At 44.0% G+C, this 24,017-nt stretch overlaps 1 protein-coding gene across 1 annotated transcript; it reads left to right on the forward strand.

Moving 5' to 3' along the window:
- Window positions 1–1,222: 1,222 nt before the first annotated feature.
- On the forward strand, window positions 1,223–6,079 carry LOC120902912 (T-box protein H15-like). The gene is made up of 5 exons (XM_040311993.1): window positions 1,223–2,244; window positions 3,641–3,822; window positions 3,937–4,067; window positions 4,202–4,732; window positions 4,830–6,079. The coding sequence occupies exons 1-5, from the start codon at window positions 1,890–1,892 to the stop codon at window positions 5,452–5,454; spliced, it is 1,824 nt and encodes a 607-aa protein (XP_040167927.1). The 5' UTR covers window positions 1,223–1,889; the 3' UTR covers window positions 5,455–6,079.
- The last annotated feature ends 17,938 nt before the right edge of the window (window positions 6,080–24,017 follow it).

Raw genomic sequence — 24,017 nt, forward strand, 5'->3', positions numbered from 1 at the left:
CAAACAAATGCCTTTCGGCCGTTTACGGTGTTTTTGTTTTATTGAACCAAGATTCAAGGTTTTACCGAGGAGAAAACGACGTAAGATTCAGCGCTGCTGGAGACAGTACACCTGAGGAGGGTGTCCAGTTGGAGATGCTGTTTTCTAGACGAATTGCCAAATGAAGGACAATTTTAAGGACTTATGCATAAAAAAAGGATTTTTTGAGTGTTTTTGGTGCAAATTTCATACAAAACATCAAGCACTAGAACAGAGACTTGTGAAGAGGAAACTCCCGGAGTTGCTGGTTGCGAATAGAAAAATAAACCTTATAAATGCTCCAGGCTTTCAAACGGATCAGCAATAAAACAAACATCCAAACCAACACTAACTCGCCAAAAAAAAAAACCAACGACAAGCTGCTGCAAACGACTTCAAAATGTGAATAACGTTCACTACCATCCCGGTCGACTGCCCCGCACCGCACCCGGAGCTGACGAGTTAAACTAATGAAGAAAATGAGTCCTTTCGCGACCCCGCCACATGTGGCACTCTGCAGAACCCCCGTCCATCTCTCCGCCAAACTGGAACCGGCCAGTGGTGAAAGGGCGACAAAATGACATCCAAAACGAGCTCGAGAAAAACGTGGAGAAACGCGGGGGGGGCGCGCGAGACAGGATGAGAAATAAATTGCTTTTTAAGCAACCCACAGCATTGCGTGCGAAGGTCCTTTCACAAATTGTCTTCTGTTGGGAGTGTGTGAGTGCGTGTGTGTGTGTGTTTGCTGAGATGTTGTTTCTCCGAAAATCCATCTCGTTTCCTCTTCCTTTCTTTGGAGTGCCACAGCTCACGCAAAGCGAAAGGAAGTCAGAGTAGCGCAAGTGAAAAAAGGAAGGAAAACTGGTTTGAAGCGCTACCACCCTTGCAAAGAAACACTCATCCACCGTGAGAGGAGAAAGAAAGCCAGCTCAAAATCAACAGTGAGCGCAACACGTGAGAGCCTTCGCATCCATCGCTCACTATGGCGCTATTGCAACGGCAAGCAAGCGCGCTCAGTGGGCGGAGCTATCTGCCATCGACCAAACCGGTTTTCCGTGTGCAGTGTAAGGGCTTGGCTTTTGGGTCTTTTCTTTCGCACCCTATTTTTCCCTTGTGCTTCGTACGGTGTGTTTCCCCTTCTGTCGCAGTGTACTTGTGTTGCTGCTTGTCTGTGTGTGTGTGTGTGTATGTGTAGTTGTTGCTCGACCCAAAGCAGCCAACGGTTGGAATGGTTCGGCGATGATGAATGAAATTTAGTTCCAAACTAGTTGTCAGTCCGTTCAGTACGCGCAGTCCTCTCGAGCGGTGGGTTTCGTGTGTTTCTGCCCAGCTCCGTTTCCTTTCCTTGCTACGTCTTGCGCTGTTTGCGTGTGTTTGTGAGCGTCTGTGTGCAAGAGAGTGTGTAGTTGCATTTTCCTGTGTGTTGCACTAACGTCGGTCGGAGACGGAACGGAGTCAATTCGGAAGTCACAGTCTTGGAAAACGGTCGAACGTATCGGAACGCGAAAAACGAAAACAGTCTTAAGGCAAGGGATCAACTTGAACGGTTCAAGAACGAAGCTATGCACATGTAAAGTGAAAAACGAACACAAAGCTCTCTCTATAAGAGCTTTAAGTTTTGCTTGTGTTGAATAAAGAAAAACCTGCAGTGCTTTGGTGAGTTGTGAAAAATCAAAAACGCTGTGCTCATGATAGGAAGAAAAAGTGTAAAGTGATTCATTTTAAAAGAAGCTACCGACTCCTGCTAGTGTTTCTACCTGAGTTTGATAATCATTGTTGTTGGGCAAAGCAAAGGGCAAACAAATATTGCAAAACTATTCGAAACTGCGCGGCACGGGCACGAGCTCACCGTGAACGAATCTTGGAGGAGGATGCTTCTGGAGGCGGCCCACGGCAACAATCACAACCCGCACCACCACCATCCCCATCTGCTGCAGCAGCCCGTGCCTCATCCGCCCCACCACCACCACCACCACCCACTGCATCCACAGCATCCGCATTCGCAGGCGGCAGCAATGGTGGCGGCGGTGCAGGCGGCGGCCGCCCTAACCGCGGTCAAAAGTGCGACCAACTTCTCGATCGCGGCCATCATGGCACAAGGAAACAATAACGCCAACGGGAACAACAACAACAACAACAACAATGTCATCGTTGGTAGCAATCCGGGCGGCAACAGTGGCTCAGCAACACCGCCGGCCAACACACGGCTCGAGGAGAGCAATTATCGTAAGTTTATTTGCCTTCTTAGCACCGTTTTATTGCGTCCTTTTTGCGGATTGAAGAAATGGGAAAAAATAACACCCAATGTATTAGGAATGACTGCGATTTGTTGGGTTGCTTTTGGAAAACAAGTAATAATGGTCTTTCGGTTCTTTCAAGTGGGTTTTATCGCCCCGTTGTAAAGACAATACATCGATACGCACTAGCCGTCGGTACTTTGTCAGCGGTTGGGGCGCGTGGCAGAGAAAAGCTTTTGGTGCGCTTGGTTGTAATGATTTGCATATCATTACATTTGTTGTGAAGCGAAATAAGAAACAAAGCAATCTCAAGCATTTTTAAATTGTTCTTAAATTATAAACGCCCGCTTGTTACTGCAAGGCATTTTTGAAGGACAATAATTGGGCAATTAAACTAAAAAATAAGTTATAGATTCATTTTTATCGTAATTGAATCTAAAGCAACTGTTTCCTAAGACAACATAAGAAGAATTTAAAATTTCTCTTGCATCTTTTCATTATTTGTTAAGAAAATCAGTTGATCAAACAACGAACTAATAAAAGATTATTTAAATTAGTTAAAAACGATAACAGTTTGAACATAATATTTAAAGGCAATTTGAGCTTTTTCTTTTATGAAAATGTAATTACGGGAATTTACAAAAGTCAAATCTAAACTATAGAAACAAACAAATAAGAACATTGATTATTTGAAAATAAAAATTATTTGGTAAATCGCTTTGTAGTTCTATAAAATTCATTTTAAATACATTTTTGCATTCACTTTCATGTAAAATGCTAATAATCTGTAAAAAACATGATTAGGCTCATTATCACAACATGGTCAGACATATTATCCTGAGTTTAAGCATTGCAAACATTATCGAATTATTAATTATTCAAAACATGGTTCATTGAGTGTATAAAACAGCGAAACACGGTTGTTATTCTCCTTATTCCATTTTATTGTACGAATGATAATCAATTTGTCATGACACATGTACAAATAAATTTAAAAACGCAATATTCCTCTCCCAATTTGTGCCAATCACAGGATCAAAATTCCAAAACCTTCCTGTAAATTAATGCTCTTGTATCATTATGTCAATGTTTATCTACGGTTCCTATCCAAACACGCTCACATAAAAGTAGGAAACCAAACGGCAGATATATCGCTCTATCTGCCACTCTTTACTCCAAAGCTAGATGCGATCCGATTACACCGCCCCAATCACGCGGTATTCTATTTCAATTCCCCAAAGTCGTAGTTCAGGAGATCGTCCAACACGATTTGCTCGCCGTTACGATCGTTCTAATCGGTTTTCGATCGCTTCCAAATATATACATCACAACGATCTAACCCGTGTTTTCCCCCTTCCTGTTCTAACCCACACAAACACGTACAGGTCCACGGTCACGCACCCCGGAACGTTCGTCCGAGGCGGCCGAGGAGGAAATCAACGTCAACGTGGAAGATTGTAGCGATTCCGAGGAGAGCACGGAGCAGCCACGGGAAACACATTCGCGGACTGCTTCCACACCGGCCAGCGTATCCGACGAGGATCGCCTATCGCCCGAGATTGCACAGGTAAGGAAACCCTTAATATGTCGCTCGAAAAAGCTGTTGGATCACTCACGAATCAAGGGCGTGGAATTAACTTTGCGATTGTTTGTCGTTTCTCTATTTTTGCCACTGAAACAGAAAGCACCAAAAATTGTTGGTTCGTGCAATTCGGACGATCTGCGACCGGTGCAGTGCCATCTCGAAACGAAGGAGCTGTGGGACAAGTTCAACGAGCTCGGCACGGAAATGATCATCACCAAGACGGGAAGGTAAGCTATTGGCAACAAATAATTACATTTCTACATTTTATCACAGACATTGATGCCAAAGGCAGGATTGGCAGTAGTCATTAAACTTTATTTTAATTTCCCCCTTTTTATCGTTTTCCTCCCCTTTTCTTTAGACGCATGTTCCCAACCGTACGCGTATCGTTCTCCGGTCCAATGCGCCATCAGACGGCGGCCGATCGGTACGCCGTACTGCTCGATATCATTCCGCTCGATAACCGGCGCTACCGTTACGCGTACCACCGCTCCGCCTGGCTGGTGGCGGGCAAGGCCGACCCACCGCCGCCCGCCCGCCTCTACTCCCATCCGGACACTCCGCTCGGGCCCGATGCGCTGCGGCGGCAGGTGATCTCGTTCGAGAAGATCAAGCTCACCAACAACGAGATGGACAAGACGGGCCAGATCGTGCTGAACTCGATGCATCGCTACCAGCCCCGCATCCATCTGGTGCGCATCGGACCGAACCAGTCCGTACCAACCAGCCCGGCCGAGCTGCAGGAGCTCGATCACAAGACGTTCGTCTTTCCCGAGACGATCTTTACGGCTGTGACGGCGTACCAGAACCAGCTCATTACGAAGCTGAAGATCGACTCGAACCCGTTCGCCAAGGGTTTCCGCGATTCGTCCCGGCTGAATGACTTCGATCGGTAAGTTCTCGCTCTAGAGGAGCATTGAGGAGTCTCCCTGTTTTTCCGGATATTAATAGCATTCCTCCTTTTTCTCCCCTTTTCTCTTCTCAAACAGTGATCCAATGGAATCGTTCCTACTAGAGCAGCATCTCCGATCTCCACTCCGGCTGTTCCCCGACCAGGTAATGGCCCAGCTGGGCGGAGCCGGTGGTCCACCCTCGATGCAATCGAACGACCCTTCCGTCCTGCTGGAGAAGGCTCGTCAGCAGCTCCATCTGTGGGGCAACCCTTCGGCCGCCTACAGTGAGCTGATGCTGCAGCAGCTCTACCACCAGCGGCCCAACTTCGGACTGAACTTTGGGCCACTGTGGCAAAGCCAGTGGCCGACCCAGCTGCCACCCGGCTTCCTGCCCAACGTAGCGCCGCCGCCGGCACACACACCGGCCATGCAGGGCGTTGCGGCGGCCGCTGCTGCCGCTGCCGCCGCTGCTGCCGCCGCTGCCAACTCCGGCAATGGTGGTGGTGGTGGTGGTTCCAGTTCCTCGTCCCCTTCGGCAGCGCCTCCATCGGGACCGTCGGTTTCGCCGGAAGTGCGGCCGAAATCGTTCGCCCGCTTCACACCGTACCAGATTCCGCAGCATCCTGGTTCGCCTGCACCACCCGGCCCGCCCGGCCATCCGCACCATTCGCCTGCAGCACGGTCCGGTTCGCCCGGCTCGTCTCGATCTCCTTCACACTAAAAGAACACCCCCGGCCGGTATCGGTGCATGTACGTGCGTGTGTATGAGTGTGTGTGTGTGTGTGTGTGAATGTGTGTTTATAGCTTTTTTGTTGATCTCGGCGGACAGGGAAGCTAGAAACCACACGCAATTCGTGATAGTGTCCGGGGAGCGCATCCCGCGGCAAGTGTATTAGTATTAGTGTGCACACTAGAGAGGCTTCAGTTGAGTTTTAGTGAGTTCGTTTATAGTGGTTGTTTATTGTAATTATTAGTTTCTCAATAGCGCATAGCCGTACCGACCTAACCTAATCGACACGTAGCCAATGTTAATCGTCATTCGCGCCAGGATCGTTTTGTTTCCTACGTTCCCCCCCACACGACACTACCCCGATTCACCCGAGCCCCTTCGCAACGAGAGCAAGACGAGCAAGAGTGTGTGGAAAAGATGACTTTTCTTGCCTTCCGAGTCTGAATTGGTGTGAGGGATTTGTTCGGGTTCGGGTAATTGTAGTCAAATGATACTGTAAATACTGTCCTATCCTTCTGTACATATACAACACTGGTGCACGTTTCGGCGCAGCCCGCAAATCTCAAATCATACGGAAAAATAAAAATCATTATTTAAAAATCATAGCCAATAGAAAGATGCAATGTGTTCTGTGTATTTTTTCTCCCCCTCTCTCTGAAAAGTATTTAAAAGAAGTTAATTTTTGTTTCAGTCTTAAAAATGGTCGTTCGGTTGTCTTCTAATGAATCTGCTTGTTCGAGTTGATAGCCAAAGAATCATTACGCCAATTGTTATTATTTTGTGCTTTTCTACCATGTCCGGTCTTGTAATAAAGGTTATAATTCTTTAATATAGTTGAATCAACTTTCTTCATACGATTTACATATATACATATTTTAGTGACTCAAAGCAAAGAGGTTTATTCAAATAGTATATTAATCAGACTAGAAGGTGAAATATTCAACCATATGAACGTTTATATGATTTATACATCATACAAAATATTCCAGATGAGCTATATTTTTCTTTTTATCTATTCATCCTTCTAATTCTATTATTTTTTTTCCCCCTAAAACATGTGCGGATGTGTTTTCTTTCCTTCACACATTTCAATAACATACATCCAAAACATTCCTAATTGAAATGTTGATAAATCTAGACGAGACGTCAAGAATGGGACACTCTTGAACCGCGAGTTTATTAGTTAAAAAGTCTAAAAATACTTTCAAGATACAAAGTGTATCACATTTATTAAATCGATAACTCTGCAAAAATAGAACTACAATCAGTTATAAATGTGACACTCAAGAACTGTCTGAGAGCCACAACAAACAGCCTCAAATAAAGAAAAATTGAGCTCTTTTAGTTGAATTGTAGCAGAGTTCATTTACAAAAAGAAATATACATTTCGATGTAAGAAAAATGGTTTTCAACAGTCAGCTTTTCAAATTGACTTGAAAAATGTTCTACCAAGGAATCTAACACTACTTTTAAGATGTGTGGAATCTGAAAATAGCCTCTGAGTCTGAAAACTAAACAATACTGCAAGTCGATTATTCAGATTAAGAGTCAGAAACGTGCGTCGTGTATTTGATGCCTAATAGTTTTACTCGTTTATCTCACGCAGTGGCAGCAAGATGATACAATTGGACGATAATCGATTCTTGCCTAACCTGTTACTCTCTAAGTAGGGTTAACTATTTGGTTACATGTTACAATGAAACCTAATATGTATAAAACCCGTCCCATGGTCCCGTGGAATAGTCTTCAGCTCGTACAACTCCATGCCCATCATGCGTTCAAACTTAGAATAGATCGTCTCCCCGTAGCAAGGATTGACTATCCTATCCGACTGTGTGGTAATGAATTAAGTCTCGAAAGCATGTACAGGCTGGCATGTCCGCGTAGAACGTTACGCCAGATAGAAGAAAAAGATGTATAAAACCGACATAACCGGGTAAACAAGAATAAAAAGAATAACAATAAAATTGAAAATAATAACTCGTATGAATCAAAATCGGTGTTTTAGATCAAACAGCCACTGTTAACAGTCGCAATTAAAATCTTTAATTTGAATACAAAATTCCCCCAAATTTGATAGACGAAGTCGTATCGAAATAGAACGATGATGGCATCATAATGGAGTGATACGAACCTGTGGCTTTGTTCAACCAATACACAAGTTTGTAATGTGAAATTGCTCAAAAATGCTGCATAAAGCATGGGATTGACTCTTGCAAAGAGACGAGCTTTTCAATGAATTCTGAAATTAGAATACCTAAAACTGCCTACAGGAAAACATGAACACAATCAAGTTTGTTTCTATTTAATTCTGATAAAAAAAAATCAGGCCTCATACCTCTAATACAGCTTGCTAATCAAGTGCATCAGTTCGATTCATTTAGTCCCTTTAATTTATTTTTAAATTATCCTCAATGACAATTTTACTTCCACTATCACCTCTACCTTTGTAATAATCTAAATACCTCAAGTATAGTTTTGGAAGATTTGTTCACCTTATTCAAAGAACTTTTATACCTGAGTGAAAAAAAACAAACAAACAAATTTGTGTTATTTTAGCTTTCGTCACAAAGCCACGACGATGAAACATCTGATGCCCGTTAGGGATTTCTCAAGGCAATTCCATAAACCATTAGCTTTTGGGAATGCAAACGGTTTATTATTATTGCGTTCTTCGCCTTTTCCCTCGATTGCTTTATCACCCACTGAGCTTCTGAGCAATTTACAAATTAACTTCAACTTCGTGTTTTGTAGCCAAAACGCTTTGCCGGGTACCGTAGGATTTTGTTTACACGACTAATTCCAGCCCCCATATAGGCATCAGCTACCTTGTTGCTTAAATGATCGACATTAGAGTTAGGCCTTCGTCGTGCACAATAAGTCAAGGCTCGCAAAGGAAAGCAAGGTAAAGCTAGCAGTGCGTGTGGATCGTGGCATCTCGCTCTCTCTCTCTCTCTCTCTCTTTCTGTCTCCTTAATTCTGGAATGGAAGGTTTTATTTCCATCAGGGACAAACCATTCCCCGTCCGTGTCCTTGCATTGTCCCGGCCTTGACGGCTAAGCGCAAGAAGCGTTCCTTCCCAACTATCACCACACAGCATTACTTTCCACGCGAAAGCAGATAACACCGAAACCGAAAAGAGACATTAATTTTGAAAAACTCTCGCCATTTCGGAGCAACCTGTCATTTCGGCCCGCGCTGCTAAACCTTCCCATAAAACTCGCCCACGGTGGCACGTGGCACAGCCTTGCCGGTCTTGTTCCTCGGCTCGTGGACGCTTTTATGGCACCCATCATGGAGACACACCATAACAACGAGAATATCCTTCGGGCCCATTTCTACGACAATACTCCCGAGGATACGCGTTTGCGAGCGTGCGGGACAGCTATGTATGTATCTGTCCTCCGTTGCCGGGGAAATAATTCCGATTCGATGCACCTTTCCTCGGAGCGTGGTAACCTTCCGCCTTGAAGCTGCGTGTACGCCTGCTGCTCGGGCTGGTGGGTCCATTTCGTCAGGGTCGCATCACCGAGTGTGTCGGTTTGCAGGGGGCTTTCGTGCAAATTTCCACTCGTCGCGGGTGTGCCCGGGAAGCCTGGCCGCTATCCACAGTTTGTCTGGTCACGTGTCGACCTCGGCCCGATCGGCCTTGCCAATTTATCGTGCTTATGATTTTAGCGTGAAGTAGTTTAGTTGGTTGGTGTTCGCCCAGTGAGATAATTGGCCGGGCGTTGCCCTTGCCCGTGCCAGTGCGTACGCTCGAGGATGCATCCTTTTTAGGGGGTTCAAGCGTGCGACACATTACTCGTTGCCGGGTGGGGCTTGAAGGTTGTGCAGAAGAATGAAACGATCATCATTATCGTCATCATCATCGTCACCACCAGCATCGTCATGGTCGTGATCAAGGTGATGTACATTCGGCGCGGGGTGATGTGTCATCTAGTGCGGTAGATAAACGCTTGGCGGGGATGATGTTCCCGTCTCTGAAGATGATTTCAACATGTCAATGGTTTTAAAAAACTAGAATAACTTAAGTTCTTCCAAAAATAATACTCATTACTCTATGAAAATAGTTTGGAAAAGGTATACTTTTTACATTGAATTCTCCTGAAATTGGATTTTATAACACTTATATTGCATATTAAACTTTAATAAATTGTCATACATTTGCCATCTTTTTCACTCTTTATTCCAAAAAAATCAGATTGAAAGGTTCGTCCCGCGATGCCAATTTTCAAAGCTTCTGTTTCACTGAAGTGCTGATTCTCATAAATTTCGCTAGTGCCTCTACGCTGCAGTGTTTCGCGCTTTTCCGACATTAGGTTTGGAAAATGCTCTATCGTATCATTTCACCCTAAAAGCGCAGCTAGGAAGACTTTACGTTCGGCCACCACTCCAGATATCACTACACATGCAATGCCCCAATAAGACCAACGAGCAAAATAAGGCCACCACGACGCCACATTGTGAAACGACATTGCAAATTCTTCGCCGGGATCGCCACTGGGACCGCACAAACGAGGGATGCAGTTTTATGATGACGTGGCGAGCCCGATACCACGGTCCACCGAAACCCAACGGCCGGCTGACGTGCGGCTGGCGAATAGGCAATTGCTTCGCTTGTCGTCGCGACACCAGCAAAGCATCGAGCAGAGAAATTGCGTCGACAATGCGTAAAAGGCACCGGAATTGCGCCCAGATCACGCGGGAAAGGACAATTTATCTAGGATGTTAGAAGTGTGGGAGGTGTTTTTTTTTGTTTTGCTCTATCGTGTCTCCCGTTGAAATGCCGTTGAATTTGCTGAAATTGAGATTTTATCGTGCGTCGTATTTGGCGCCCGCTCGCCCTTTTTGACAAAGGCCGCTTGTATCTTGTACGGTGTCGCGAGACTGTTGTTGGCCGAAAGTTGCCCGTGGTGGTGTGACGTCGCTGGGTCGCGGTTCGGTAAGTGCATTTTAGCACCCGACAAGCAAATTGGATGGTATGAGGTGACAAAATTTCGGCGGGCCTGTTCGATGCAGCGTACGAGGCCGTACGCAACGCCGGTCCGCTGAATGTGCGTTTGGCGGAGTGATGCTAAGAACTGTGCTGTAGTGTGAACACATTGACGAGGAAAACTATCCTCAGCATTTGCCAGTCGCTGACGGCGTGCGTTAATGTGGAAAGATGGTGATAGTGATTTAATAAAGAATGGACGAGGATATGCCGTGAAGGGATTTTATGTGAAAATGTTGAACATTTTAAAGTAAATTGAAGAAAGTCATATTCAATTACATGTCCTTTGTTCTATTCTTCTTTTAAACTGTTTCTTTTATTTAGTCTATTTAGTACCTAAAATGGTTTATTGTCTTCTTTCACTATTTGTAGGATTTCATTTATAAACAATTTTTAAATTTGTTTTTTTTTGTATTTTATAACATAATTATTGTTTAACATATATTTACTTTAACTTCTTTCAATTTGAAAAGGGGCTATATATGTCATTTTTACAAGAATTTTAAATACTTAATTTACTTGCAGTTGAAAATGTCTATATTTTTTTTAGTTCAAAATGTCTTTTGATGTCAAGTTCAGTTAAGTCCAATGTTAGCATGCGCTTGTAAAAACTTAAAAAAAATTTGTAGGTTAATCTGATCAAGATGACTTATTAAATAATTCATAATACATTAAAATAAAAGTATAATAAAATTGTAATATATTTTCCATACTTTGTCTGATCTAATTTAATTTGTGATTATTGATATTGTCTCGTCCTGTTTCGTCATCTCAGTTTTTGTGTTGTGAAAACCAGAAATGATTAGAGATAAAATTAGTTCTGCTTGTGTTTTCAAAACTTCGTTTAACAACAAAGCCAAAAAAACAACAATTCCAACACTGAATAATCAGCGTAAAAAAGGTTTAAAGAAACCATGTCTTGGCACTTCTTTAATCACATCACAATAATTTATGTATTAAATAATGCAATTATCTCTAAAACTAGTCATTGTCATCACATGATTAGAACACAAATTAGATGGTACCGTAATCATAGTAAAGAATAAAGACATTTTTATTACTGTTTGATTCTGAATAGCTTACTTAAACACTAGCATGTACCGCCGTAAGAGATTCAATAAACAATTGAAATAAAAACGATAACCCAACAATTAATCCACATCAAGTGGCCCACCGCCAACCGCGCAACGAGCGCGCCTGTTTCGTATTCTATTTTTCGCCCCATCAACAATGATGATAAAGCAAACATACACAGCAGCAGCGGCATCACACATGCGGATATATTGCGCACAGCAGCCCCGTCCTCACAAAAGCCGCCAACCGGCGCAAATGGAATGAAACATAAAATCAAGCATTTTACCAAGCACGGAAAAGCCAAAAATCACACCCAAAACTCGACGGGACGCCGTGGTACCCCTCAGGGGTATAAGGGCTTGCCCAACCACCACCACCATCACCTCCGAGTCGTAACAAGCGTGAAATGATACCAGCGTATCGCAAGGGAAGGGGCAGCAAATACAATGAAAAGGACGCAATTCGAAAACACCCTTCAACGGGCCCTGGCGGTGTGGCAATGTTGTATGGGTGAAGATTGAGCACGAGCAGAATCCCTCACGGTGCGGAAAAGATTCCCTCGTTGGTAATGGAAAGGAAGGTACCGGCAGTGCGAGCGAAAGCGGGTGTGTGTGTGCACTAGCATTGCAGGAAAAATGAACCCAAGAAACATCCGAACGGAAAGCGATAAATTATATCAATTTAGCTAATGTCTAACACTTGTTCTGCGAGGATTAAGCGGTAAAGTGGCACTTCGTAATTGAGCTCGATTTCTTTTTGTTCGATCCCATGCACAGTGTGCCGCCGCTCTGTACGAAGGGGGAATGATTGTTTTCCTTTTGTCATACCCGTTCCCTTCCACCGTGAATTGATAGGGCATGCTTGGGTATGTATGTACGCGTGTGTGTGTGTGTGTGTTTGTGTGTTTAAATCTATATTTGAGCACAAGAAACGCCGCCGCCTGTGCTCGATGTTTTTCCGCGCGAGATGACGGGCGCTGCTTGGCGCTGTTCTCTCCCGGGGGAGAGAAAAGTTTTCCAATCGCGGAATCGATTTTTGCACAATTTTCCCACCACTCTCTTCCGGTGCGGTGGGATGTAGCGACGCAATTTGATGGGAACCGATCAGTGGCGGCACTCGGGCACCGTCCCGCGGGAGGACCGACGGGCTAGTGTACAGGGGAACAACAGGGGAAACCGGGAATCAATTGATACGCTGCTGGGCGCGGTACATTTGTCGTCGGGCGGAAGAGATTGATTTATCGGCTGGTGAAGCAGAATGGACAGGTTGTCTATTGTGCATGGGCGTATGGCGCGGTAGAGTCTTGGGAGTAATTTGTTGTAATTTAAGTATGTGTGTGTGGGTTACAGTTGGTCTTATTTTTTGGCTAGACCGTGAGAAATCATAAAGAAGTGGTTCATTTTTTAAGGGAAAATTTGTATTATCTTTTCCCTAGACAGGTTCTATGAGGTTTGTGAATTGTATTCTTATTGATTGTTGATTATTATTTTTACCTTTTTATATCATATCTCAAGAATTGAGAAAGTATGAAGATAAACACAATTGAAGCTAAGCGCCCAGATTTGGTTTGGTGTGTTACTTTACACTTGAAGGATCCATTTTTAGTTATAAATACTTTATTTTATTTGCATATGAACCGCTACTTCAATCATTCTATTTCGTGCATAGTTTTTTATTCATTCTACAATTTATTTTAGTTTATTTTCTTCCGATTAAGCAAGAACTTTTTTAAACTATTTTTGCAGTGAGTTTATGATTGGTATGCGTTTTTAAAACGTTTTGTAACACGCTCAGAAGTTGTACAATCTAAAATATTTTTTTTATATATTCAACAATTTAACAACATATTGTCTGTGCCTGTAAACATACAACTGAAAATAACGACATAGAGAGACACATTCCCACAAATGATCCGTAGGCCTGAACATAACAACAAGTTTGCAATTGAGGCTCAGAATAGTGATTTTTCTCGGAGAGTATTACTGTTTTTTTTTTAATAGTTTGACAATTTGATTCATAATTAATTATTTCGTCAACCTTTTCATTCACACGGTTGACCAATATCATAATCATAAAACCATAGGATATAACTAAACTAATCGATAGGAAGCCAAACAAAACTAAACTTGATCTTCGTTTAGCATTTTTTTTCGCAATTTTGCACTATATACAGTTCCTCCAGAAACAAATTAAACCTAAACAATCAACCAAATCACCAAACCAACCCTGTTGGCCGCTTTTGTTTTCGCTTTGTCAACCCCTTTGACCCTGGGGAAGCCCCTAACCATCGTTAACGACTCGTTTTGCACATCACGCTAACACGTAATAATTATCACGAACCTCACATTCCCGAAAAGAGGAACACAAAAAAACAACAACAACAACAAACATGCATCGATCGCAGGCCACCCTCGTCGTACCACCCACGCCGGGGATATTGGAAAAGGGCACCGGACCGACAATGGGAACATTTATTAGCCGCTGTACGACAACCAAACAAACAAACAACGCTCAGCCCGCAGTAACAGTAACGATCATCATCCGTCGTCGATCGGGGCCCCGGGGAAGCTGGGAAGAGGGGCAGCAGTAGGAATCGGAACTAGAGCGAACGAAGCGCAGCTTTTGGGAAGCCGGGGGAAGAAAACGCAAAAGAACCTAGTCGAACATGGGCAATAGTGTCACCCTGGGGTGAGAAAAAAAACATTCGCTGAACAACGGCACGGTTTTTTGAGGGCAGGCATTTGGCTCTAATTGCATATTAAGGATGGGGAATGGGAAAAAACACACACACACAGAGACACCACACTTAGTGCAAAAGAAGATCCTAAACTGAAGCAGAAGAAGGCGGGAGTAAAAAAATAGGTTGTAAAAAAAGCAAAAACCAGAGAAGTACACAAGTGCAGCCTCGAAACACGAAACCGAAACGTACCCAAATATTGTGCCCGAGATTCCCTTCATCGGCATAATTTATGCGTTCCTTTGCTACTGGAGCATGAAGAGCATGGACGGGCGAACGGGACGGGTGGATGGGCGCGTGCATCCAGCAGGACGTGTGTGTGTGTGTGTGGCCGTGTTAGAGAAATGGTGCCGCATCACCTCACCAAACGAGGCCAAAAATCTCACCCAGCTAGATGAAGAAAGGAAGAAAAAATACACGGAAAGATCAAAACAAGAACTACGACTCTACCGAAGCCGAAAAGAAACACACGAACGTGATAAAACCCGTACACGATCACGTGTTTGAGCGAGGGGCACGCTGCGCTGGGAAACGGCAATAAAGGCCTGGAACAACCAAAACAACCTATGGCAGTGTTGAAGCTGTTGAAAAACGCGATCTTATTAAAATTTTACACTCCACCGAAACGGAAATATTTATGCGGTTGCACGTCGACCCCGTCGGCATCGCGGCATGGCGCACCCCGTGCCAGCATCCGTGGAGCAGCAGCAGCAGCACCAGCCGGGAGAAATGAAAAATGGGAACTTATGCAGAGGTTAGGTGGATGTCGTTAGCATGCGAGCTTACCTCTCGGTGCAGGGTGACACACTTTTTGTGGAATTTTCGGTTTGATTAGTGCAGAATCGAGCAATAGAATCGAGCTATGTGTTATCAAAAGAACAATCTGTAAATATTTTTTAAACATAATTGACACTTTCGAAAGGAACTAGTACTTAGAAATAATGAAATATATGTCCCACTCAGAGCATTGATATTGATAATACGGCAAGTGAAATGGCGAAACGCCTGAAACGGGACACCTCCGAAAGCTAGATAACCGGTCCCGTAACAGGATACGAACGTCCTCCTATCGCCCTGAAGAAACATTCGTGGGACAGACTTTCCCGGATTTGGCTTACCGATTCCGCTTTCGCTTCGTGTGTGTCCTTGCTGGATGAGAGAGGAACAAAAAAAAAAAAGAAACACAAATGTCAAAACCATGAAGGCGTGTGCGTAGGCGTTCGCGAAACTCCAACTCAACCAACGGAAGAAACAAAAGACGGTGGGCAAGATTTATGTGAGCCGTGAGCGATGAAGCGCGATGAAGTTTGGTGTTCTTTCGCGTGTTGGTGTTGTGGCACTGTTGTATTGTTTCCTCTCTTTTTTTCTTCCTTTGCTGATTTGTGTGTTCTCCGTCACGGGTGTGCGCTTTGCTTCTGCTCCTTCGGGAATGGTATTTGCCGGTTTTGTTGCTTTTTTTTTTAAATCGTTTGACTCGTTTCTTGGTGTTGTTTGGTGAGCTCTGGGTGGAGACGATTCTTCCCGGCACGTCCCTGTCATTTGTCCCGATGTCCTTGCGGGAAGAAATATGTAGGGAAACGATCAGGTTGACGTTGGAATTTGCCTCATCATGGCGAACATTGGGACGAGAGGCTCGGGAGCAAGGGAATGTATAAGGTGAATAAGAAAAATGGAACACGTTAATCGCAAGAAAGTTGTGATAATAATTCATGGGATTATTTAAATTTTTAAAACACAAATACTACTCTTGGATAGTTTAAAAAAATAAGTGTTGAAGTATATGAAATTAGGAAATAACTAGGAACTTAAAAAGAAAAGATTTATGATAAATCTATTAAGATTTTTTTTTTGAAATTAAATAAAAACACGCTACCAGTAGTAATGTAAAACCTGGAAAATATTTTTTGAAGTGAAAGAAATTTGTAGCAAATGTTGTGACTATAAAAAAATGGAATGAATTAATAAAGAAGAAACAAGATAAATATCTAGAAAGGAAAAACATTAAACAGTAAAACTGGTAAAACAAACAGAATAATATATAAAATAAAGTTGTAAATGTAATGTTATGTTTTGGTATAAGGAGAAAATAAATATTGTCGTAGTTCACAGAACGATAAAGTTCACAGCATCTCTCTTACAAAGCATTGTGATGAAGCGCTGATGTTAATGATGAACTATCGAAAGAAATAAACCACTACCACTACCACTTCTATTCACCCGCGGAGGGATTGCTGGTGACGCGACTAGTGCTTCGTGCTCAGTTCATCACCTTCATTTACAGATTTTCAACGGATACTCATCATCTTCAACATATCCGCGACATGCCAATCCTCGGCCCGTAGAAGAAGAGCCCTCTGACCTCGGCGGCGGTGACCCCTCCGATACACTCACCGGACAGGTTGCCGCACCGTTCAGGTGGAACAAATTCCTGTAAATTGGTCCCATTTTTCAGCCTCATTCCTGGAACGAACCAGAACGAACCGAACCGAAATCGTCCATCCGCTCGATCGATCGATCGATTGAGCGTGGCAATCCATCAGGTCCGCATTTAGGTGGCTGGAAGTGCACACAAACACACACACACACACACACACACACACACGCACGCAAGACACAGCCAGAAAACATGTTACAATGCGCAACCGAAACCGAAACAAACAAACACGTCCAATCGAAACAAATTGAAAACAAACAATCGAACAAACGGAGTAATTTATTAACGCACATTTATTTCGCCCATTGGTTGGGTTGTTTTTTTCCTCTGGCTTGATCCTGGAACTGGCGCTGTTGGTGGAAAGAGATGAACACCGGCTCACCCGAAGACCTGCAGTCTGACAGATTGATAAACGTCACTCAAGCGCCTGGATGAAGAAATACAAAGGCACACACGTACATCCAACGTGTAAGGTGCGCTGGTCGATCGTTTTGAGCTCATTACTTCAGCCCAGCTTGACGAATGGCTCACATCACCAGGAAGGATGATCATGAGGATGGTCCGAAAATTGAATTTTATCAAACTCCCCGCGCATCTGCTGGTTTATTGGGACGGACCTCGCTCAACCTTCGCTGGACACCCGAACGTCTGTCAGCGGGAGGTATTACTCGCAGAGGTTCTAATCCAGAATGGTTGCTCCAGCGGACTGTCGCGCGCTACCCGTTGAAAGGTTTGAGTTTATTTTTCATCTTCATAAAGGTTTGATGAGTTCGAGTGAGGCTCAGTGTAGAAACCCCGTCTTACCCAAAGCTGTAATGAGGAATGAGTTGGTAATGAGACGGATCTGCCCGTAAGCCCGTATGCTTGGTTCTTGACGAGCTTAGACACTTTGGAGCAATAATTTAAGCTGTTTCCCTAGAATTTCGTGTTAAATATTTTTAAAGAAACCCACCGTATGAACACACTCGCTAGGTATTTATTGCACACGCACATATGAACGCATTTTGTAGGCATTTCGGAGTATTTCGGGGATGCTGTGGTGGTGGTGGTCAGTGGTTTTGCTCGAGCGCGATGAAATATCGTCACGGCGGGTGGCTTCTTTTACGACGGTTCAGTCTCGTTTGTGGCTATAGCCACTGGCATTCCAACTGGACAAAAATGCCCACGAAACCCGCTAGAAGGTGAAGCTCAGCAATCGTCATATATTTTTTGGCCATCGGTGAATTTTTGGAAAGCAAGACTCCCGTGGGTGGAACGGAATTTGAATTTTTCAAAGCATTTCAGCTATTTCTTCATGCAGAAGGGGGCGGGAGAGCAGAGCTTCGAACAGTTTCGTTTGTTTGCTCGATTATGATTAAGCAATCTGGTGGGGCGAGAATCGGTAGCTACGATTTGCGCTATCTATCACCAATCAATGATGCTGGAGGTAAAATATTTGAAAGCGATCAATTTTTCACCCAATGTGTGGTTTTCTGGGGTGTGGGACGAGTGTGGGGAGAGTTAGCGGATGGTTTGGAGTTGAACTAGTCCGTCCTGTTTGTAGCGGTGGTTTTGGAGTGGGTTTTCTTGAAGTTTGTGGTTAAATTTGTTTGGATAATGAAAAATAATGGATCGTGGAAGAAATGCAGGTCAGATCTAAATTAATGGTCGAGGGCATAGGTACTAATGTGACTTTGGATTGAGTTGATAAGAAAGAAGGGTGGATGATTTAGTACCTTGGAGTAGATTTGGAAAGGCTTTATGTTTAGTAGTAATGACTAACAAATATAGCGATCGTCTAAGCTAAACCATGTTGTCTTGTAATTTTTGAGGCTAGATTTATGATTGATATTTGATCCACTATTTTAGAAACAAAACAGTCAACTGAAACAACCGATCAATTTTTTAAGGTTACATCCTTTTTGTGAATCAGCCAAGAACAGTCCATTCAGCTTGTACATAAACTCCATTTTTATTTGATTTTTTGAAACCTCGTTTCATCCTCGTTTGCTAAAAAGAATAATTCATTTTAAGCTAATAATCGTCCATTTCCAAACATTTCTCATTTAAAAACCTACTATTGTACAAATCAAATGTTTTCATACATCAGTAGCTCATCAAAACTCCCTTTTCGCTTCATACATCATCATCATCACGGTGACATCATCTGTGCGGGACCATTTATCTTTCATCGACCTAATCGTTCAGAAATTAACTTTACGCTTCACTCACCAGCCAGTCCTCCGAAACCCAAACTGCGCAGAGTATATCAAATTTTGCTTCCAATAACCCACCATCTTTCTCTCTCTCTCTCTCTCCGTTTCTCGCACTCTGCTCGAAATAAACCCCATGAAAGCTAATTGACCTCCATCGGCGGTCACGGAGTAAGATGTCAATCCTGCGCCGAAAAAACGACAACATCCACTTAATGATGGCAGATTTAGAGACCTCCCTTTCGGTGACCTCCAGATGTTTTTCCCCCCTTGCTCCTTGTTCCCATGCCCCATGCCACTTCACTGCTGACGCACCCGAAAACGCTTCGAAAGTTTTCGCAAACGTTGGTCCGAAAAGTTGAGCCGTTTGACGCCCTGCCGTTTCCTGCAGAGCCTTGTCATCGACTACCCCGTGGAATGTCGGCGGTCACGGGGCAAACGGCTTCCCGGCGAAACTTCAACAATCAAAACCAGATGTTCGTAATGTACTAACCCCGTTCAGGGTGTTGGTGGTGGTGTTACGGATTTTCCTCACAAGCCCACAACAACAACATGATCCGAAATGCTCCTGCTCTACCCAATCTCACGCCCGACCTTGCGTACCGAAGCCAAACCAGCCTTCTCGCTTTTCCATCAACCAGCGCGGGCAGCGGACGACAATAAAATAAAATGTTGACATCGAAATTATCATTTAAATAACATCGTTCCAAATGGATCACTTCATTTCCACCGAGTCAGCAGCTAGTTTGCCCCTTTTTGATTCTGCTGACGGGACGGGACGGGCCGCTCGGGCCTTCCGATGTTCCTGAAACGCATCGATCTTTTGCGATGAAGTTTTCGCTTGGATGGTGCCCGGTTTCAGAGCAGAGGTGGAAAACGGGATGAGAAAGGTCCAGGAAAATCCTTCGATTCCCTTGGCGACAAAGTTATTTAAAAATGAATTGCTTTCGCAACTGTTTCCCTTTTTGCTTTGGTTCAAATCAGTGGTTCTTTACTCTTTCCCTCTCTTGTTCTTTCTCTTTTTCTCTCTCTTTCTCTTACATACACCAGGCTGTTCGTTTTTTATCCCCCTCTACATCTTACCAACAATCAAAAAAGGGGTAATACGATTGGTTGCTCTTTTCCTTCCCTCACTGGTACGGCGTTAAACCGGGAACCCCTTCACCGATAGGATGCTCTTGGGCCTAACGATTTTCCGCCCCGAATTCGACCACCGTTTAGCAAATAACCCTTTCCGACGGTGAGGTTGGGAAGCGTTGAAAATTTTCCCAATTCAACTTGCTACACTTGGAAACGACGACGGGACAGTGATTTGAGATTGAGAAGATGCTTGAGCAAAAAGGGACGATTGAAGGGAGAAAAAGTTTCGTTGGAGCTTGGTTAAATGGGATCGGAAGGATGGTTGGGAAAGTTGATTTAAAATTAAGCGAATGAAAAGTATGCTTAATTGTAGTGTGTAAACTTGGCAAACATTTTTAATGAAAGAGTTTTGTTCGAAAGTTTTGCGAATTGTTTGAATAAATGAGATCTATCGGTTAGTTTAGAGGCGTTCCTCACTGTTTGATCTTTTAAAAATCAGCCTCGTGCTAACATTACAACTAATCTTAAATAAATTAATTTCACTACAACTGCAATCTGGAATTAAAATAGAGAAGGTAGTATTTGATGCTTCATGAGTAAGTAAGAGGATAGACTGATCCGTTATCAAAAAGGGCTATAATCGGAGAAATCTACAGAAGAAATTGGTTTAATGAAATGAAGTTAATCATTTAAAGTAATAAAAGTTAGTTTATCTTAATTTTAAAAATATTTTTTTACTAAATCATCAACATAGGTCGTACTCAAAGCGTTAAAATCCTTTCTTTAAGTGTTATGTTTTTATTTTCCAATCAGATAATAAATGGAATCATCTATTCTAATGTTTTTCTTGTACGTTGTGAAATGATTAAGCTTCTTAATTAGTGATCTCAGAAATATGTGTTTGTGTAGTTATTTTTTTAAACTGCTAAGTTCTTACTATACTTTCTTACACTCTCTTTAAATTCGACTTCAATGAAAAATCTCTACAGCTTATCTTTGAACAGAATTTTAAATTCACCCTCGTTTTTTGTCCAAAGCAAAAGCAACAACAGACATGCGTCGGTTATGCAAACAAAGTTCTCGAAGCCCTAACACCGACAGCTCGAGATGCAATCCGACTTGTAAAACATTTATTCACACCCTATTCCCTACAATTCGCGAGGAAGACTCTTGCACACTTGCAAAAAAAAGAAAAACAGGCCAACGCCAAAGACAATGGCTGCGAAACCAATTTGTCGCTTTACTGCGCACGCCCAGGAAGACCTTCCGGCGACTCATTACTGTTTGTCTTTGCTTTGTTAAAAGGGAACCTTCCGCCTTTGCCGTCGTCCGCCGCAATTCCTTCCAAGGGCTCCATCCACACACGGTGTGTAGGCGCCCAATTAGCAAATCAATCACAAATCGCCCGTTCGAATGCATTTTTCTGTCGCCTTTTGTGCATTGTGTTGCGCTGTGGCGTGGTTCGAGTTTTAGCAAATTATTTGCTCCGTTGGCAACCCCCACCGGCGGCCCATCTTCTTCCCAAGTGGTGCGCCTTTTGGCAAGCGGAGCGGGGGGTGAAGTGATTTGATGCAACCTTCAGCGATGCGTGAAGGTGTGACAGACGTGAGTGATGAACCTTGGGATTGAGCGAACCGGGCGTGTACAGTACGTGGCAAACTTATTTTCAGAACACATCGAGAACTGTTTGCGCTGGTAGGAAGAAGGGGCGAGAGGGCGCTGTAGCTTGCTGCCGCTGCCAAGATGACATTCCAATTTGGCATTTCCTGTAGGTGGAACGCGGCACAAGAAAAGACGACGGACACCAGAGGAGAGGGGATGAAGAATTGTAATCCATTCTTCAATCAATCATCGGCCACCAGGCGTGCTACATCGTGGTGTCGTGAAAGTGGAGTAGTTTTGAGCGAATTTTACGCCCAATTACCAAACGGGAAGCAAAAGGGGATTTTGCGGAGGCAAGGTTTGGGACGCAAAATTCGCTCGCATCGTCCAAGAGATGCATTTCAACACGTCGGATCGGACTGCAAGCATCCCGCCGACGGTCTCTAATTGCACAAAACGCTTGGCGTACATTTGCTGTTGCCGGCTAAATGAAGCAAGCGAAGCTGTGGAATGTGTTCGTGAAATAGTTCCCCGTGCTAGAATTCGGACCCTGGGTTGGTGCTGGCGAGAGATAAGTTAATTCTGAGCCAGCATTACGCGGCTGCAAAGGGGTAACAGTTGCATCAATGCTTGCAAGCGGCTTGATGGATGGTCATTTTTATTGTACTAAGTGACGACAGGCGCGCACCGGCTCGGCCCCGGAGATGCCTTTCTTTTTTCGTTAGCCACTGCCACAGACCGATTGACCTTTTTGGCAGGCAGAAGCACGACACCGTCCAGCTGTTCCGGCTGACAGGTACTTTCGACAACTGTTTGTCCAAGTTAGTCGTGCAAGATGCGACTACCGGTGGTTTTGTGCTCGAGCCGCAAGCAAACGACTAAACGACTGTAGCGTTTGTGTGTGCGCCGTCTCCAAAAAGCGGAGGGCGACAATCATTTATCTTCCTCAGGTGAATCCAACCATACACCCGCGTTTGTTTTCCGTTCTGGTGCAAAATAATAGCTTACGCGTAGCAGGTAACTATCTCAAAGCCCGGGAACTATCCCGGCAATCACCCGCTGCGCATACCGGGGCAAGGATGTACATACGACCCAGCGCTAATGATGTTTGGGTCCGGGTGAAGTTGGTGTGGATTCGATTGTTGGCCCCGGGAAAACCTTGCATCCCGATCGGGACCTCCTGCCGCGGTGCCGAGTGTTTGCTCAAGGAAAAGCGTTTCGAGGAAGCATTACGATGTTGTCGAGAACTTGTTGAAGGATGGACAAAACAAATATGCTTACACCGGAACAGAATCGTTATTGAGCTGTATTTGAGCGAGTCGGTGGTGGTGTGCCTTTGGGAATCGGGCGAAATAGATTTGATTAATGATGCGCCTGCTGCAAGGTTGCGAGCCTGCTGATGCGGGTGTTTTGCCGATCGACAGCTGGTTTTGAATCGATTTGGGGTGTGTGTCTGTTGGTCCGCAAATTTAACGCTGGTAAGAGCGGACAACCATTCTGACACTAAATACTGCTACTTTACCCACGCTTTACCACAGATCTGTTACAAACTGGACTGTCTCTTACGCTAGGAGACAGATTTTTGAGACAGCAACGTGATGAAGAATGAATCTCTAATCCTCACCAACTAATATCCCAATACCTGATACGAATGTATCGGATCTCTTATTTAGTTCTCGTTTGCTTGCTCGTTCCTCTCTGCTATTCGATCCTGCTTCAAACCCGAATGTCTTTCAACGGTTCTTGATGGTTCAAAGATGGTTTCCGTGAAGTGTGTGCGGTTATGTAGCGGTGTTCTAAGCCTTTACTATACAGTGATCCACGGTTGCTGTCCACGTTTTCCTCCCTACCACCCGCCACGGTGACAGGACGTAAAACGAGTCAGCTCACGCTGTCTCTCGCTGGTCCCCGGCCACCCCGTGCTTCACGGTTCCCAGTTGCAGCACCGCGTTCGATCGAAATCGAATGCCCAAGTATCATCAATAATTCTTATTAATATGTTTTTTAACTAATGAGGATGATATATGTTTGTTTTCATTAATTACAAAATGATTAATGATCCGCAGGATCCTGTTCCGCCCATGTATGTGTGCAGGCCCTGCCTTTTAGTTCCTTTTTTCATGGGGTTATACGGGCGTTCCGTTCCGTTTTTTTTACCGTTCGCTTCCCGCCACAGCCACACAACGGAGCCATTTCTGATGGGGCTTTTTCATTTATGAATATTTAATTTCGGGTTTATCTCTGTGTGTCCTTTTCCGTGCCACTTCGCTGCAGCTGATCCGTGCGGTGATTGCCATTGATAGGAAAGGGGGTGGGTTAAACGAGAAGCGCTAGGCACACATGAACTGGTTCACTGTGCTTCAACATGTTCAGAACAACGAACAGGCGCCCTGTTCGGTTCGTTGGGGAGAGAAGGCGGGAAGGAAAGCGCTCTTAATC

This window comes from Anopheles arabiensis, chromosome 3 (assembly GCF_016920715.1).
Source record: "Anopheles arabiensis isolate DONGOLA chromosome 3, AaraD3, whole genome shotgun sequence".
Taxonomy (NCBI): Eukaryota; Metazoa; Arthropoda; class Insecta; order Diptera; family Culicidae; genus Anopheles; species Anopheles arabiensis.